Source organism: Antedon bifida, chromosome 5, assembly GCF_963402885.1.
Source record: "Antedon bifida chromosome 5, ecAntBifi1.1, whole genome shotgun sequence".
Classification (NCBI taxonomy): Eukaryota; Metazoa; Echinodermata; class Crinoidea; order Comatulida; family Antedonidae; genus Antedon; species Antedon bifida.
Window position 1 is genome coordinate 16466364 of NC_136230.1, and position 19995 is coordinate 16486358.

The window sequence follows — 19995 nt, forward strand, 5'->3', positions numbered from 1 at the left end:
CGATTTCAAACTCAACAGCCATATGATCACTTTCCACAAGATTTTCGCAAATTCCGTAGCTTAGAAGCATTGTTGGTGAACAGAAGATCAATGATAGAGACATCGTTAATTGAGGTCGTTTAGTCTCCTGAACAAGTTGATCCATATCAAAAGTGGTAATAATATCGGTCAGATGATGTGGAGCAGATGGCCAGTCAATATTAAAACCTAAAACCTGTAATTGCTGAAATCACCCTTGAGTCTGGCGAATGACTCCTCGAAGGAAGTCCAATAAAACCGGAGATGAAGGAGGCATATAGACCAAACCGAAAAGCCATGACTGGCGATCTTGTGTGATACCAACCCACACCATTTTAATGACAGGGTCAGTAGCAACCAGGCTCTTATTCAATAGATTACTGTTTATATAAATAGTATAGCCTACTTGTAGACTATTGCTCTTGTAAATAATGTGTGCCAACTGAATACAGACCAATTTCCTCAAACTCTACTGTTATGTGTACATTTATGATAATTCAAATGTCAAACAAGACATCAAGATTATCCAGCACTAATATTTTAGTTACAAGGTCGTTTTTATATTCTAGGTTTACAAAAATATACCTACGTCATTTGGATTTTCTTGTACAAAGTTTTTATTTTGTATTTTACGTGCAATAATGTTGAGTTCCTGAATCAGTGATATTTCAGCAATATCTTGCACTGGTTAAATCGAAAAAATAATTATCGGATGAGGAAAGTGACTTGCTAAATTGTTATATGATGCATTAGTAGGATTTAAATAAATTAATTAAGCTAGGATTATATTTGATGAATAATAATGTATTCATATATTCATTTAAGAATTATTTTCTATGGTAAAAACAATAAGTTGTAATGGTCCGACACGATTATATAAGAAGAATTAGGTGAAAGGAGATGGAATCTGTATTCTATAAGCTGCAACATAAATCTGATTTGATGATTGATTATAGAAATATATATCTATGATCTAGTTGAACAATAAATGAGATGTCCTTACCCCTACATGTATCCAGACAATTACCCTCTAGGACAACTACCACCCGGACAATTACCACTCGGACAATTACCCTCTAGGACAACTACAGTACCCTCTAGAACAACTACCCCCTAGGACAACTACCCTTACAACAACACCGTCTGAACAATTTTTAAAAAAATACCTAACAATATTGATTACATTAGACGGTTTGAAAATCAATCGCTACAAAATAGACTACAAATGTTAGTTACAAACGTCGATATAAGACGGGTAGAATATGTTAATAATTTCACGTCAAATATTGTAAAATGTATAGTGTACGGTACAGGGCCTATAGTCCCCTCCTTGCACACAATTTGATTTACAACTGGCACCAAAAGAAGCAGCTTGTTAATTTGGTTACCAATCTTAGTTGCCCAGGGGATCATTGTCCCAAGCTGTAGTTATCCTAAGGAGTAGTTGTCCTAAGGGTAGTTGTCCTAGAGGGTAGTAATATTAGAGGGAGTTGTCCTAGGGGTAATAGTCCTAGGGGTAGTTGTCCTAGGGAGTAGTTGTCCTAGGAGGGTAGTTATGTGTGTGGGGGGGGGGGGCAGAAGTTGTCCTAGAAGGGTGATTGTCCGGGGGTAATTGTCCGGGTGGTCGTTGTCCAGGTGGTAGTTGTCCTAGACACGTTTCTATAATAACAATAATATATAATAATAATATACTCGCGGCTGAGACTAAGATGTAAAGAAGTATATAGTGTTGGTTGTTTTTTCATATATTAATTGTTGCTTGCTAAATATGCTTAAATCTCCTGTATAAGTAATAAGAGTATAGTCGCAAATCATTGTGCGCTTTAGTATTTTTTACATAAATATGGCATGGTGTTAACTAATGTAAGATAAACAACAAATTAATGTATTTGCTTTAAAAAAAAATAAAGTGACTACTAATACGTTATCCAAGTCAATTATCGTATACACGGATAACATTCTTGGTCATAATCCATACTGTGACGCGGCGGTTCAGCACAGGAAAAACTCTATCTACACGCCTCTCGTGAATAAATCCATAAACCTTTTATACGATGTTTATATTAGTGAGAAGTTACACACACACAAATAAACACTACAGAAACCTGAACATTCCTTTTATAAACAACTACCTTCAGGTACTATTTTTAAAGCCATACTAAAAAAACAAAAACTATAGGCCTAATATACGCAGAGGCAAAGAGCTAGAGTGCTGTGAGGTACAATTTGCGTAACGTACCATATTTTTAGTGGCTGCGCCTCAAACGTTGTTTTCCTATTCCAACTTTTACTAGGTAGGTATAGGCCTAATGGGCGAATTTGATATAATGTGCAAGTTTTTTCATACAACTTCGTTTTGTGTGTGTTTTTATTTCTTAAATTATCATACGTTTTGTACTTTTAACTTTCAGATTTTTTCATGGGGGAAATTCGATTTTTTCTCTTTTTTTCGCCGTGCAACTAAAAATAGACATGTGTTTATGACTATTTTTAGTTGTACAGGGGAAAAAGAAGAATAAAATCGAATTCCCCCATGAAAAAATCTGAAAGTTTGAAATTAAATAAGCGCGATGTATCGCAGGGAAAATTAACGAAAATGTGTAGGGCCTGAGTAGATGAAAGTGATGTCATTATGCCGGTCAGTGATAGTTAACATCCTTTGATTTTCGGATATTATCAATATTTTAGATTGTACAAGGTAATAACAGAAATCAATACATCGAAATTATAGACAGTAATTAAACATCGAAGAATACTAGACTAGTGAACTTTCCGGTACGATTACCAAAGTACAATAAAGGACGTCAGAAGAAGGTTAAATGCGTTCGATAGTGCCTGGTGAATTATGTTCCAATTTTAAACCTTAAACAAAAATATGATCCTCTAATCAGAGAACAGGAACATCAATTATCTCTGAATACGGTATTGTGCGGGGTATGTTCAATTCGATTGTGATGATTTAACTGCTCATTTATCTCGAGTCTTCCTGTTTTAGCGGATATTCGATGTTTTCCAAGGTCACTTAATGGCAATTCGTTTGCACTCAACGTTGTTTTTTTAAACATAAAAAGAGTGCAGTATGACCATGATGCATGGCCCTTGGTGTGCTACAGAACGGACTTGATCTTACGAGTAAGTACTTAATTAACCATTCTCTAACCACTGCAAAATGCATGCTAGTTACGTATCCAGCAGTCAAAACCGTTGTCGGAGAACCGATGATGTACCCTTTTTTAAGGCTAAGGAGGATAAGCACCTTAACATTCTTAATCGAGCACTGAGGTAAAACACATTAGGCCTACAGTATTTGACTTTTAACATTTGGTAGATAGGCATACTATTTCATTGAAGAAATACACTAAAATCCAACTGTCAAATAACCTGTACCTAAACATGTTTTACCTGTATGTTTGTTATATCATACTTTTGGTATCCTAGTATTATTCATCAATTTGGAAATCGATTCGATCGGAGATCCATAACTGTAACAGATTTATGATCAACAATTAAAATAGATTCACTTTATTTTATTCCTATCATTTATTTGGTTTTGCAAGATCCTCTGTATACATTTCTACTTAATTTTCGTGAGTGTGCATTGTAATATTATAATAATAATAATAATAATAATAATAATAATGAATATGAACTGATCATAACGCCATAGCGCCATCTAGGTCTATAATTTATATTTCTATTGTTATTTGCATTAAATAAACTAATCTATCGATTTACTTTATTATTAGCCAAACGTTTGATTTGTCTCAAATTGATGTTCATGTTGATGTTCTGCTACTTCTCTAAATAACCACAGTATTTAGTTTTTTAAAAGAGTTAATCTTTTAATCACAAAGTCCACGTTAGCCTATGTTGCAAACAAATGAAGGTTATAAAAACATAGGCCTACGGCCAAAAAAAAGTAAAACAAACTAAGCCTATGTAGTAAACCCCTTAACAGGAGTGGTGAAACATATTTCCACTCGTTCAGAGTTCATTTTCTGGGAAAGTGTGTCCACTTTAATACGGGTGTATGCCTACCAAAGTTCTATTCAAGTTGTTAGCAATCTAGTTAGTATCACGTGCTGTGTATTTATAATATTACCAATACGTTAATTAGACTAATTGTGTATTCAAAAGTTTTATTTTTTAGTTTTGTTGATTTTTATTTTTTTTTTTTGTAATACTAACATTATTGTTTTCATCGTTTGGAATTAAAGCAAGCCATCAAGATTATTTAAACTGATAACACAAATCACAACATCCTGCGGTTTCAAATTGTGTTTATAAGTGGCAAATATTTTCACTGTGGTGTGATATTAAAAACAGAAGGAAATAATAGGTTGTTGTAATTGTTTATTTGGTATCCCAGACATTTCATAAGTTGTAACAATATAAACATATACTGTATTATTAAAAATATCATGACATCACTAATTTCAGTTCTATTATTTGAGCTTAGTTTAACAAAAAAGACCGAATGAAATTGTTTCTCCTTTGTGCGATACACCAATTTCATTCTTTATATACAATGTAGGCTAACTTTTAAATAATAAAAAACATACATGATACATGCATTTTAATATGACATATTCTACATACCAGTATGAGATATAATTGTTATTAGGCCTATTTTTTATATAGTTATTCATGAAAGCATTTCTGGTTTTATGTATGTCTGTATATCATGTCAAAAAGCTTAGGACTGATTGGACGACGTTAGGACGACAGGGTGCGGGGCTTTCAATCAAATGCACGGCCACGACTAACACCAAGACTTCAAATTCTTCCAGGGAATGTCAGTGAATGAAATTATTTTAACATTCATGTTTTTTCTTCTCTATATTATGTTCTGTTCTGAACCGTATAGGAATTATTCTACTATTTAATTAAAGCATTATACTCTGTTATGTGTGAAATACTGTATTAATGATACAAAGCGTAAGTTTCCAGCCAAAGATCATAGCATCTTACACAAATTGCAACTAAATGCATTATTCTTATGCAACAACGTCTCGACACATGGTTTACTGTGTGATTATATTTTCACTGTTTTTATATGGAACATAGTAGGCCTACTGTAATCGTAACCGCATTAAATACAGTATTTTCAAACTTCGCCGATTAAGTCAAGAAAGTGGTGAAAACCAGATAATTTAATATTAGATTTCAATTTGTAAAGAACGGAAGTAGACTGTATTGTTGAAAAACACGATGAAAACTAATTCGTTCAAATTAAGTCTAGGTCTATCGTTCAGCACCGGAAATATCACCTTGGTAGAAATAATTTTCCATGAAACAAAAATTGAGTTCGATGACATTAAAGGAGCAAAATGCAATGGGAAACATATTTACATTTTAATCATTAAAGGTAAAAGTAATTTCTCAAGGATATATGGAATTGGTTTTTCTTTTTAAGGCGTGGGAATTACAATTTTCAGCAAATGAAATTTTAGAAAAGGATCGAAACACATTATCTGTGTATCTACATCTGTGAATTCAATTTTTCGTACTGTATCTCAACATAAATGTGGCATTATCTATCTAGTGTCATAGGCAAACTTTGTTATCCATTCACACATCACATGTGACGCCTGTATTATGCTTGTGTTGAGGGCCTCGTGTGGGTTAGAACTATGATACAGATTTCACATTATTGTTACACACATACTGTATTAATGAATTTGCCTAAGATAAGTTATAGACCTATAGACAAATTACCGTAAAACCTCGAAAAGAAGCCCATGGGCTTAAATCTCAAAAAGAAGCCCATCTCGAAAAGAAGCCCCCCTCTACAGTTTGCAAAAGTACTCTCGAAATGAAGCCCATCTCGAAAAGAAGCCCATCTCAAAAAGAAGCCCACCCAAGAACACTAAAAAGAAGAAGCCCATGGGCTTCTTTTCGAGGTTTTACGGTATACAAATAGTATTGACTCATTGGCTATATAGTTCCAGTTCTAAATATTATGTATTACATCTTGATTTTTCAGAAAAGAAGTGAAAACTTTAGACAGTGAAATTGTGGATTTAAATACATGATATATTAGTTAATAATTTCAATACATTCAACTCATGATTTACAATGTTGTCTTGATATGTTTTAAATTCAGGTGTAATTATAGAGTAAGTTATAACAATGCAATAATGGAATGAAACTGGTAATTAACACATTTAGAAATGTTCATTCAATACGTTTATCATTGGAAATCACAAAGAGAAATTTGTAGCAAGTTGCACTTTCTCATTACAGAATTGATCAATCCTAATGATGTACTGTTAACTTAGTTTATGCACTCATCAGTCATAGAAATTGCTACTTCATTCAGATAAAAGTTACCGTTCCTTTTGTCAACACTCTTTTTCAAGTGCTTATCGTTAATAATTTCCTTTTATAATTCCGTTTTATTTGTGAACACTAAATTCAATTTAATCATCATCACCGGTCGTCATCGGTATTGCTACCCAGTGCACTCTCTAAGATGACTCCATGAATCTGTGCTTTCTCAATTTCAAAATCTTCATTTTCACTTTGTACCTGTGCATAGTTTAGTTACAGTACCTATCAGGGCGAGTGTTTTCCATAATTCTGTCATTTGTTTGTTTTCATACGTTAGTATTTCTAATAGTTTGATATTTATCATGATCTACCATAGACCATCTATTTTTTCCTTTTTAATTAAGCTACTACTATCAGTCTAACGCCAACTTGTCGGTAATGTCTATCTATTGTCGCCTTGCAATCCTTAAGTCCAAGGTCAAAGTCAAATAAATAGGATATTTAGATTAATTGTACAATTAAAATTTGGGTCACACACAAGAAAGACAAATTCAGATAAATTGTTTTCACACATGAGCATACTAATCTATCTTTAAGTACGGTAACTAATACTGTACAAAGATAATGGATATGATTGGTTACACTATAACTTAATTTGTATCTAATATTATCATTATTTACCGTTATATTTTTATTTCAAGAAGACGATCAACGTCATATTTAATGTTTTAAACATGATTGTATCCCTTGGCCTGTAGATTCCAGCCTTGACCTTTAATCACTCGTGCTAATCTCTTTAATATAATATTAATCCTGAACGTGAACGAATAATCATCACTTATCATTCTTTTCGTCTTTAAATTCGATTTATAAATTCAAATTGTCGTGTCGTAGTCTTTATTTATAGCTCAATTTCATTTCATTATGTATGTTTACCTCTGTTTTAGATTACCTTGTTACGTCTATCGCGTCAAATAAAGTTAGTTAATACTATACAAATACCATCAATGTACGGTGGAATACTCAATTTTTAAAATAGATCAATTAGGCCTATTATTCTTTAAAATATGTTATGGAAAACAATCAGCATCAATGATGTTAAAATTAGGCGCACGATCAAGTGTATTTTACGCACATTTACCAGGTTTAGTAAGGCCTATACAATTATTAATCATCATTAATAATAGCCCGGTTCAATGAATTCTACAAACAACGATACAATGTAGGCCATTAAATATTAATTGCAATAACATTATGTTGCAGGATATATAGGCATAGCATCGGATCCAATGCATTTCAAAGCAAGGCAGGCTGTGAATGCACAATCGGCAAATCCGTAATGTGTCGGAAAAGCTTTTAACAGCATTTTCGCAGATTAATGTAAACATAAATCAAATGATAACAATGCATACGTGTTTCGTTTAATATTAAACCGTATATGAAATAATAACGTCACGGAAATTTAAATAGATACTAAACGTCAGACAAAAAACCCGGGGCAGTGAACAAGCAGGCTCAGCTCTTAACAATGTAGGCCTACATTTCTATTGGTTAATTGGTTCTGGACGCGACGCAAGTAATTTGACCAATCTTGTCATTTTAACACGGTTGCGCTGCGCTTACGTCCTTACGTTGCTTCCTAGTGTGAACTTAAATCATCAAAATGATAAATGATAAAAATACGAAACCTCGCGCGCCGTATGTATATTTTTAACTGATTTTCGACATAACAGTTTCGATTGAACAAAAAGTACATTTTTATGTAATGCAATGATCGCTATCTGTGGTCATAGAAAAAAAAATAAAGCTGAAATAATAAGCGGGTCCGCCGCCGACGACAAGCCTGTCAATAACCGATGCCTTGGTGTCAATAACCGTCTTAACAGAATCTATAATATGGAATAATTGCTCATGCAGAGTGAATAATCATATCTACAACGTCTAGTAACATCCATGTGGTTTAACATTGGAGTACAATCATAATGCCACCACGAAAAGACAAAATTTGACACCGCATGTTTAAACACTGATGAATATTTTTACGCGCGCGTCGACTGTTACTTGTTGCATCGCATGGTGTCGGTGATTTAAATACGGATGACCTACGATCGCTGTTTGTTGAGCGTGATTTAAAACTACTTACATTGTATATTCTAAATAATACAATTAATCAATATACTTTTCTTTAGTCGCCGTGGTCATGAATAAATTAGTTGATATTGTCTTACCTCGCCTCCCAACTGAGCGCATGGGTAGTAGTCAGAGATGATTTAACAGATAACAGCTCATTGATTATTGAAGTGGCATACGATTTTAAAACAAGGGTCTTGATTTCATATCTCAACACCAACTGAGATATAAGTACTTTACAAGATGTGTAAAACAAAACTGAAGTCATGGGATATTACTACTAGCCTACTCTAGATATATTATCATAATATAAATGTAGTTCCGGGAATAAACATTTTATTGTTTTATTATAAAAATAATTTTAAAAATTGTGAATTCCTACATTATACGAAAAAAGAACACTTTTAAACAAGTGGATATTTTTACGATGCTCTGCTTTACTGATGACGAACATAAGTTGGGTTATTATCAATGTTAGTTAATTTTAAATGTGTAATAGATAACAGTATATAGGACATAATATATACCTGTGTTCTAGGTGAAGAATACTTTTGGAAATAGAAAACGTTTAAGCGTGAGTTGTGAGGAAATGAGCTGAGGAAGATGATATTGGATGAAAGGAATTAGGAGAGTAAATATGGTTATCTAACGAAGATGAACAATTGAAAAAAACGATAACAAACAATAAATAAATTATGATGGTAATCAAAGTGTAAAGGCCAATTTATACAGACGAGTGGTAACGGTAATAAAATATAGAATCTATGTTTTTCCTTTCAATTTACACTACGTCAACGTTGAGCGGACGGACGGTTTTCGGTCAGGAAAGATACAGATTTTACGCAGGACAAGCTACGCGGTTTTCCGCTTACCGTTACCGCTCGTCTGTGTAAATTGGCCTTTAAATGGGTAGATATTATTACCGGCACAATAATGAGTGAAAGAAGCGATATTATAATCGTGGTGAGAATATGACAGTATTGGAACATTATTAAAGATAAAAACGTGTTTGAAATAATTCGACGTGTCAATTTGTGTCACTTGTCGCATCTTGTGAGTGGCCTTCTGGGACCTCCCCCTATGTCATGAACTTCTCGCGTTACATTTTATCGCGTGCCATTTATCCAAACAATTCTATTACTTTATCTTTGGCATTTTGACTCCCAGTTTAGTTCGCTTTGGTGTCTGCAAGTTACAGATTTCATAATCGCTTTAAACGATTACACGAGAGTTTATGCTTTTCTGTTTGGGGAATAGCGGATATTAATTTGGTTATAACACTAATAACGGGTAAGATATGTTTTATTTATTTACTGTTTTTACAATCTTATTTTGATTTTTTTCTCTTATAAGCCTAAATTAACATGATCTCATTACGACCGTGACCGAATGCTTGCTTTGCACTTATTAGCCAACCCCGTATCCATTCCAACAATCATATTAACGTTTATCCTTGAAGCTTAAAATAACTATTTTCATAATGATATTAAATAGGTAAAATTTAACTTACTTATGTGATTCAGAGCACCGTCCACCTGGGCTATATTCGCACATCTATACCTGTTCTTCAATTTTGTGAAGATGCTCGTGTACTGGATAAAGCAGATTTTATGTAGTTGACTTCAACACCATCACAGTCGTACATGAGATATGGATTGCATACTAATGTACGAATAGTGCTTTTGAATCAACTAAACTACAGTATTGCCTTGATTTTTATCATGATACAATTAGGATACGTTATAGTCAAAAGGTATCATATCACTTACCCTATAGTAATAAATAGATTCCTCGTTAAAGCAAAATATAAAATCAATTAGCTAGATGTGTAGATACTTTTTTTTTACATTTTGCTTCGTAACGTCTGACGCAAACATCAGCGTATAATACGTCATATAAATAATTTCGTTGTCTCTTACATATTATTTAACATTAAATGACAATACAACATGCCTGAGAAACAAATGTGTGGCTTAAAAAAAGTGTTAGTATTTATGGAAGAACAAAGAGGCAAACCCTTTTTATATTGACTTGAACCAACACATTATGACCCAGTTTCCAAAGCTCGTGTCTTTAAGTTCTAAATAACTTTCAAGCCTAAAAGACAATTTTTTGTTAACATTCAAACGATTGAAAAAAAAGATTTCCAGCTTAGTCCCACTTTGAAACTTGTGTTACTATTCTCCGCTTACATTTAATATGTGCTTGTTGTCAGTAAGTCCGTGTGCACTTTAAAGAACCTAGTACATCTTTCGAGACGAGTATTACCCCAATGTACTAGTTCACACAGCCACTGTCACACACAGTCACTACTTAAGGTCTTCTAGTAAGTAGTCTTCCAAGTTGCAAAAGTCTTGAGGTTGTTGAAGGCATCATAATAGAAAAGAAAAAAAAGAAAACAATGTTATTTGATCAAATATGTTTCGATCTTCCAGTTAATTTTCGGCGCCAGAGGCTAATTTTATCAACAGGGTTACAGTGCGATGATTTAGCTGGGTGGAAACGCCGCGCCGAAGTATTTTTTATTTTATTTTATCACTCACTCATTCCTACTTATTCTTTTAAATGCAATATTGGAGAGAAAATTGCATGACTACCATATCATTACAGATAAGTAATTTTTACTATTATATTCACCCGTATTATTGCATTTTTGTAGGGACAGTGTGTGGAATGTGTTTACATTTGTGTGTGTCATATTATCGCATTTGTATATACAAATAAGATGACTGATTGTCACTCACAGATTTTAAATTGGGTGTTCACATTAGGAAATAAGAACTTTCATCGAAAGTGTTGCCGAATGACAGCTTTGTGGGTTAAACCATGTTTGTGCTGCGGATGGGTTAAAGCTATAAACATCGCTATTAAATCACAGTTAAATCTCTTTTTCATTTTACTAGCAATATTAAGGAGGTAATTTATCACTTGATACACGACCTTCGCAGGAAACTACATATCTCTTTTAGACTTGATGTCTAAGAAAAACATAAATCTGCTACAGTATATACAAAGTTTATTTTCCATAACTGTCATGTGATTACGTCGTGTTTCTTTGAGCTAAGCGATATACTATATACTACTAGTGTACAGAAATTCATATTTTTGTTTATAACGTAATTAACTTTTACTTTACTAGAGCCATGGCTAAGATGAGAACGAATGGCAACATCATAACCCTTTTTAGGCATCATAACATTGTTAGTCCACCATTGATGTTATGAGTATTGTATTGACGACTTCTACTAAATAAAAACAAGAAATATTTCTTACAAAAAACGCCGCTCGACATTTTAACATTAATCATTGTTCTTTTGATTTAATTTATGATTAATTATTAAAAAGATGTCCTTTAATCGCAAAAATACATACAAATCACAGATAGTTCTTTAATTATGAATCACATGCCCATTTTTTCACTAGTTAATTGTATACACAGCATTTGAAAGAAGACATGTGTACCTTTCCAACAATGTATTATTTGCCAACAAATATTAATCTACTACTTCAAAAATGGCATTTAAAAATTGTCAATTTTGAACTTCAATGTACTGTAGTCTGTTTGTGTGTGACCTCAACCTGTACTGTAGGCATGCAAATGAATACCCTCTAGAGACAACGTGACTTCACGGTGGTATACAAGTGAGAAAATTCTTCCCAGTCTGTTGATTCGCGTCAACCAATCAAAGGGCGAGAATCCAAAATCGGTCAACCGTGAGCCCTCATAGACTCTCTTTTCCCAGACGTTTTTTGGGTCCATCAGCTGGGACCTATAAATTATAGTCGAGTTTACAAATTTGCAAAACTGTCAGCCTACTAAAACTACCGCTATGAAACAGCTTATTAATGAATATATCCTCCTAGGACATAGCTGGCTAGAGCCGCGGCGCGATAAAGAGTACTATAGTTTTGAAAAGAAACAGCTCAACGCCAGAGATCCAGTGTTTTCTTTTTAAATAAAAAAAAATGATAAACATTTTGATAATCAAATTCCACCTTCTCACATAAATTTTAGTCCCCATTCTCTAAGTTTTTATATCGAATAGGAGAATGAAAATGTAATGATAACACACATTTATTTTAATTACAGGTCGTATGATACGATAACTTAACATTATGTATTCATCGTGGATATCTGCCATCGTCACCCTGGCTCTAATCTCAAATTGCTATGGACAAGTTAGAGAGCCAAAAATAACGCGTACTGTTCATGCACGTACATCAACTAATACCCAGCGGACTTCCGGGGCAAGAGGTAATACATTAAAAAAGAGACCTGTTCTTCAAACTCCGGACCCAAGATCTTCTATCATCACTAAAATCGATGAGCTGCACACAGCAGTGGAGACGCAAAGAAACGTGTTTGGTACGCACAAAAGAGACTTTGACAACCACATCTCGTCAATCGAACGCAGGTTCTCTGAGATGTCCAGTAAGATGCAATTTCTTTTGAATAAGAATATAGATCTTGAAAATCAATTAAAGTCAATAAACGAAAAGTTTGTGCTTGTTCCAAAGGAAAAGGTGCAGCAAAATGATGGTGAGCTTGGTAATAACACTGTTACCCAACAACGTTCTGTGTCCAAATCTGCAGTTGAAGATTATCTGTCAAACAGAGGTGCTGAGCTTATTGAAATGATGCCACCCCAAAAAAAGGCGAAAGTTCCTCAAAAGTCTACTTCTGCTCGATCTGGAAATCATAAAAATTATTTAGTTAATAACAACAGCTCTAACAAACAAAAACCAGACTACGTTAGCGATGCATTGTTGAGACTTTTCGCACAGGACAAACATACACACGATCGATTGTTGACACTGGAAGCAAAGATCAAAGCTTTTGATGTCGCAGAATCTGTTACCACTACCATTATTGTTGAGGCATGTAATGAAACAGACAGCACTACTGAAATATTGGAATTAAAGGATATGGAAAAAAGAGTCGGCGATTTGGAGAAAAAAATTGAATGGAATAATATAAATTCACCTTATGAATTAAAAGAGGAGCAAACTAATAAGATAGGCGTAATTGAAGCACGTGGATCAAGAAAGTCTAAGTACAAAAATGAGGTATATGACGCCAGGGCAGCAGCGACTGGTATGTGAATCCTATTTAAAGTAACGATATTACTTTGGGTGGGGCAGTGTGAACTAATATAATAGCATTATGATGATTAAATTAAAGTCACTCAAATAATTGATACTTGATAAACATCAATAACAAATTCATTTTTTTTTTCAATTTATTTCATTAGAAGCCAGGAAGTCACTGTTTTCTGCAGCACGTACAACTGTATTTTACGGCAGTGATAAAAACGCTCAGAACATCACGTTCAATCACGTATACGTCAACAAAGGAAAACATTTTCTATATAATAGTACGTTTGTATGTCATCTCGATGGATTCTACTTTTTCACATTTACGTAAGTTTTAATTAAAAATATATATTTATCGTCACAAGGGTGGAACTGTAGCTTAGTGGTTAACGTTTTTCCTTTCCAGGTCCAGGGTTAAACTCCATAAGCACGATTAATTATAGTATTACAGACACTTTCTAAGTTAAAGACTGTATTTTATGTAAAAATAAATACTATGTTGGCTTATTGGGAAAATGGTTTCGTTTTTAAACGGTTAAAAATGTGAACAATAAGTCGATACTATAATTTAAGCGCCCGCTATAAATACCAGCATGCATCGTGCGTGGATTGATATATGTTTCAACTGTAGGTAGATTGTATGAATATGCATGTAAAGGAATTATCCATCTAAACATCTAAAGCTAAAGACACATGGTTTGACAATCAATGTCTTACACTTAAAAACAAAGTTCGACGAAGTTTAAATAGATTCCGACACAATCGTACACAAACATTACTTAATGCATACCTGGAAATAATAAAATTGTTAAACTAATCCAAATAGGAAATCTAAAAATTAATCATCTACTCTATGCAGATGACCTTATATTATTTGGTGATACCGTTTATGGTCTACAATATTATTTAAACAAGTTATCTACCTATTGTACAAGATGGGATGTAACTGTCAATGTCAAAGAGTAATATTGTAGTGTTTAAGAATGGTGGTAATCTTAACAAATTTGAACAAGGCCATACAGATGGCTGCAGTCGCGTGCTCAAGTTAGTTTTTACCGACCGACCGACCAACTGACCGACATAGTGAGCTGTAGAGTGCAAAGAAAAAAATGGCATGAAAAGTTAAGAGCTCACATGTCGGCCATCCTGGAAACAGCACACATATTGAGGAAGCTGTTATGTCTCTAAGCTTCTTATTTCGTTTCGTTTCCCAAGGTGAGACTCGATCTCGGTACCACCACCGAGCCATACACAACTGACTAAAAGTTGTAGAAAGATTCCTCCGTGTATTTACTATGCCGTAACCACTTTGGTGCAGATAGATTATTACATAGGCCTACCGCAATGAATTATAACATTTTACTATGACGAAATCTTTAAACTTAATATAAAAAAATGATGCACTGTCAAACTATATACTATTAAATGTAATAAATATGAACATTTTAAGGAAGAAAGTTAATGGTAAGTTTGTTATTTCGGCCTATAAAAATGTCATAATTTGTTTGATTGTCGAAATTATTTTAAAAAAATTTAATATGCAATTAATGATGAATTAATCAACTTTTGTTCTCTTATTTTCATAATAAATCATACATATGATACACTTTAAGAAAATGAAATGCAAAATAGGTGTTCCCGAGCATTCTGACGATCTATATAAATTTTAAAATGTAGCATATTTTCACCATTTTGTTAACTTACACTTGTATAACGTAATTTCGAGTTGAAAAGTGAATCAAATATGATGATATTATTAAAGAATGGTTGTAAAACAGAAATCGGGCAAAAAGAGTGCATATTAACATTTACCGCGCAGTGCGGGCGCAAATATCTGCGCACTCATGGTAATTTTTTAAACGCTTAAATATTGCCTGAAACGTACTCTTATGTCAACGAAAATAAATTTTGAAAATTTTAAGCGCGCTTATGCATGCGTTACATGCGCTACGCACGTAATTGTATTGCCATATGATGATTTATGCCTTGAAATTTATGAGTACCAAATTTTATTTAATTGTGATTCATGCTGGTGAAGATATGATTACAAACGTGAATTCGTTAAATCGTGCGTAGACCGCGTAATTTTTGATTGCGCACCGTGAAAACATAACCACATCCTTTCCTGGCCATAAGGAATATACTGTAAAAAATTGACTTAGCTAGATGAAAGTGATATCAAGACAAAGCCATATACAAGTTAGTGTTTACCGACCGACCGACCGACATAGTGAACTGTAGAGTAAATTGGAATTACAATGGAAATACAGTTGACATTGTCAAATCCTTTAAATATTTAGGAGTTGTTTTCAACTCAAATGGTAATTTGAATAAAGCCAAAGAATACAATTGTCAACAAGCTAATAAGGCTTTGTTTACATTAAAGGGATTGACCCATAGGCGTTTTGGTAACCTCAAAGTTAATATATGGAACCATATATTTTATGTTAAGATTATGCCAATCTTACTTTATGGTAGCACAATATGGGGTTTAAATGATATATCAGTATTAGAGAAAATTCATCTAAGATTCTGTAAATACATTCTAGGAATAGGTAATTCTGCACCAAGTGTTGCAGTGAGATGAGAATGTGGAAGATTTACTATCCAAATTCAAATTATCATTAATATAATTCGTAAGAGTAATCCAAATGGATAATAACAAATTTATTAAACAATGTTATGATTTTCAATATAGAAAAGCTCTAAGAAATGAGCAATGTTGGGCCAATGACGTAAAACAAATACTATGCATAAATGGATTTGGTAACATATGGTACTCACAACAGGTCAATAATACATATACTTTTATTTCAAATTTTAAACAAAGGCTTACACAGATATTGAACGACAGAAATTCTATGAAGATACTAGGTTACACTCTAAGCTCCAATATTACACACACATTAAATATCTTTTTGGAATTGAAGAATATCTAATTAAAGTAACAAATTACAAACGTAGACAAATTATGACTAAGATAAGACTAGGAATATTAGAATTAGAAATTGAAAAAGGAAGATGGAATTGTATAAATAGAAATGAAAGATTATGCAAATTATGTGCTTTACAATCATTTCACTTTAGTTTGTCCATTTTATTCAGATATTAGAACTAAATATATGTTTTCCTTTTATACAAACAACCCAACTAAATTAAGATATATTTATCTTATGTCTACCACAAATACTGATCTTATTGTTAAACTTAAACAGAATTTTTAAACGCACTCAAATGATATTTATTTAACTATTACATTGTATATTATTTGGGGCCAAAGGCCATACATAATAAATGTTTCTTGGATTTTCCAAGAAAGAAGAAGATATATTCATTTTATACTTCTATGATGCACCCACTCTTGATCGTAGATCGTGAAGGATAAGTGTCGTGTAGCCTATACTAAAAAAATGTATTTATTGCCAAAAGCTCAATAAAACATTATTTTGAAATTCCAATACTGTACTTGATTTTTATACTCTATTTGAAAAAATATGACATCAATTAAGGTTTAAGGCGTACGGTACGTTTAATTATATTTTCAACATTTTCATTTCAGTATAAGGTCACGTGATGGGTTTTATTCGTACGTTACGCTAATGAAAAATGATGATCCTCAAACAAGTATCTCAGCGGATACTGGTGATAGGAACATAATGCAGACACAAAGTACAATACTAAAGCTATCATATGAGGATAAAGTGTGGCTGCGAGTAGGGCCTAACCGAAAATATGGATTCGACAGTGAAGAAATGAATAAATACATGACGTTTAGTGGTTTCCTTATTTATAAAGGTTCCTAGTAGAAAACAACTTTAAGATATGTGTGTTGAAAGCACGCTTGTGAGGACTACTTATGAGATCGTACGTTTGTAAATATGTATAAGAAACGGCTGCTATGACCATATGATAATGGATCAATGATGATTTTAGGCATACAAAACTAAGTTAAATGCCTTGTGTTTATTCGGCCCAATTTATATAAGGAAAACAATTTCTATTTATTTTAAAGATATTATTATAAACCCTTTTTTCCTTTCTCTTTTGTGGCATAAACACCAATTTAATTCACATTATCATAAAAATCGTGGCATCTTCATTATCACAATTTTGCTATTTTCTTATGTTTTTTATTAAAATTGGATAAACTTCATCAGTATAACATTTTAAATTTTGTAAATTCTAAATTTTCATTTTCTTTATTAATTTAACAAAATAAAGTTAAAAAAGCAAAAACAAAAGTTAAAGACGATATGCATACTGCATCGTTAAGCTTTTTGTCTCCAAATTGTTTTAAACTGGTTTTAATCTACATGTTGCTAAACTTAAACGCATTGCATGTCTCAATTGATTTTGATATCAGTAACATTTAGGTTTTCCTAATTACCGTTTCTGATTTACAATTTAGAGTGGATCAGAAAATGTATTATAATAATTGATCCTGCGAGGTACCATCTCGATATGGAAAAAGATAATCTTTCTTTTCTTTTTTTTTGTGGCAATGGAAAAGTAAAACGGTGAAGCTGTTTTACTATTGCTAACAAAAAAAAGAGACTTAAACGGGGAACTAGGATTTTCTTCGGGCATTAAATGTGAAAAAGATGGTATGAAATGGAAAAAGATTATTTGGTATATGTTTGATAGTTTGATTTGAATTGCTTGAATTTTTATATTTAGTGTGTATTTTTATAAATCATAATAACTGTAAATTTGAAATAAAACAAATATTGGACACCCGATTAGATTACCGTAAGTTATTACAATTGACATTTTGCGGTTATTCGATTACACATTTTGACAGAATGTCTTTAGAAAAGCAACAAAAAAAAAGAATATCAGGCACAAACAAAGCATAACCGTATTATTCTATAGAAAACAGTTCTTAGAAAAACGTCACCTGTTACACTTGGTTTTATGTTTTTTAAACATTTTAAGACTGTAAATTACAAGCTTATAAACCGAGGAAGAGTGAAATTCAGTTAGTTGGCTAATTTTAATATTGTTTTGTAACGATTTGTGTACTTTATTGGTTTTCTTAAAATCAATGGTATGTTGGTGTATTATTTGCCAAACAATTACTTGGAAGTTGTGAACGTTATCAAGCCAACAAACTTGCATACAGAGACATTCAAGATAAAATTTCACATCATCTCATCAATTTTAATTTTATAATACGTTGTTAAAGATTTTGGTTTTTCGTTAACTTATATCATTATGGTTTAAAATACCTTTAAATGTAAATGGTTTTAGTAAACTGTTCTTACTTCCATTGTAATTCATCGATAAAGTACGTTAATCTGGTCTAGATGCCATTGTTTGTATTTGTACTAGGCCTACTCTTTTATTATTATATTGAGTTATTATATGAATTATTGATGTGTAATATATTATATATAAGTTTATACGTCTTTTTAAATATATAAATCGAAATCAGTAAACTGTGTAGAATTGAATTTGAATAGAAATTGTCTTGGATAATTCAACTGATTTTTCAACAAAAATCGATTGATTTATTTTTGATTTTTATGTTTATCTGGTTTGTAGTTAGTAACTGCCAAATATAAATTGTTACTGTCTAAGATTTGTTTTATTTCAACACTGATTTTGTAAAATATAAACAAATGTCTAAAATATTCTCAATAAACATTATGGAGTGTGTATAATTGTATTTGTTCTCACCTGATGCGTTTTATCTCAGGCTTTATACTTGCCATACAAAGCAGGGTGGTTTGAGAAAAACAGACATATTGTAAATAATAACTGGTATGAAAAGTAGTGTTACATTTAGATGGGAATATAAATGTGCGGCCTAAGTTCATAGGCTAAATTTTGTGAATTAAAAAAATGAGTACCGGTAATGTTTTAATAAGATTAATATTAATTTTAAAATTACTGTCATCCTTCATTGACATTATTATAATGATATTATGGGTAGCCTACAATCTATAAAACCACCATGTTGCATTGTGTACTTGTTGTGATCATTTAGGTCCAATTTATGTCATTAGGTTTTAAAACTTTGATTGTTGTCATTGTAGATTGACACGTTTGTCATAAGTGAGTTGGAACACATCACCCTTAAAACTATTATTTTTTAAATATATTACTAAGAAACAATGTTGAGTATAATACATATACAATTATGAAGAAATATTACAATTAGACATTTTAAAATACATTAGAATATGTATAGGCCCTAATGTAAAACATGTATAGAGTTATTTGAATAAAACGATTAAATTTTTTAAATATTTACACATTAAAATGAAATATAGAACATAGTAATTATGTGGATGGTTTCATAACCAATTTAAAAGACCCAAATCGACATGATTATAAGAAAAACACCCTCTCTCAAACTTGATTTCTAGAACAGCCTCTGATATATCATCGGAGTCCTGACGCGAAATGAATTGCACTCCTTCTTTCTCCGTAAAACGTGGTTTTTTTTTCTAAATCAACTGAAGATAATCGTGCTAA

The 19995-nt window shown here is 32.4% G+C and overlaps 2 protein-coding genes across 3 annotated transcripts in view; one reads left to right on the forward strand and one right to left on the reverse strand.

Moving 5' to 3' along the window:
* Positions 1-9997, reverse strand: part of LOC144842673 (uncharacterized) — a 30821-nt gene extending 20824 nt beyond the window's left edge. The window contains exon 1 of the mRNA XM_078699194.1: positions 9932-9997. The gene's annotated coding sequence lies outside the window, so the exon portion shown is untranslated. The remainder of the gene's footprint in view (positions 1-9931) is intronic.
* LOC144842666 (uncharacterized) lies at positions 3013-19183 on the forward strand. 2 transcript variants are annotated; one of them, XM_078699180.1, is made up of 4 exons: positions 3013-3150; positions 12512-13516; positions 13674-13842; positions 17075-19183. In XM_078699180.1, exons 2-4 carry the CDS (start codon positions 12538-12540, stop codon positions 17316-17318), a joined length of 1392 nt encoding a protein of 463 aa, XP_078555306.1. In that variant the 5' UTR covers positions 3013-3150; positions 12512-12537; the 3' UTR covers positions 17319-19183. The 2 variants fall into 2 exon arrangements, with proteins under 2 accessions (XP_078555306.1, XP_078555307.1); XM_078699181.1 differs by lacking the exon at positions 3013-3150 and adding an exon at positions 9593-9711.
* Positions 19184-19995: the final 812 nt, after the last annotated feature.

Excerpts from the sequence above, each read along its gene's own strand:
- LOC144842666 (XM_078699180.1), top strand. The coding sequence starts at position 12,538 with ATGTATTCATCGTGGATATCTGCCATCGTCACCCTGGCTCTAATCTCA. Across the intron at positions 13,517-13,673 it reads CGCCAGGGCAGCAGCGACTG|AAGCCAGGAAGTCACTGTTT; the intron begins GTATGTGAATCC and ends TTATTTCATTAG. Across the intron at positions 13,843-17,074 it reads TTCTACTTTTTCACATTTAC|TATAAGGTCACGTGATGGGT; the intron begins GTAAGTTTTAAT and ends TTTTCATTTCAG.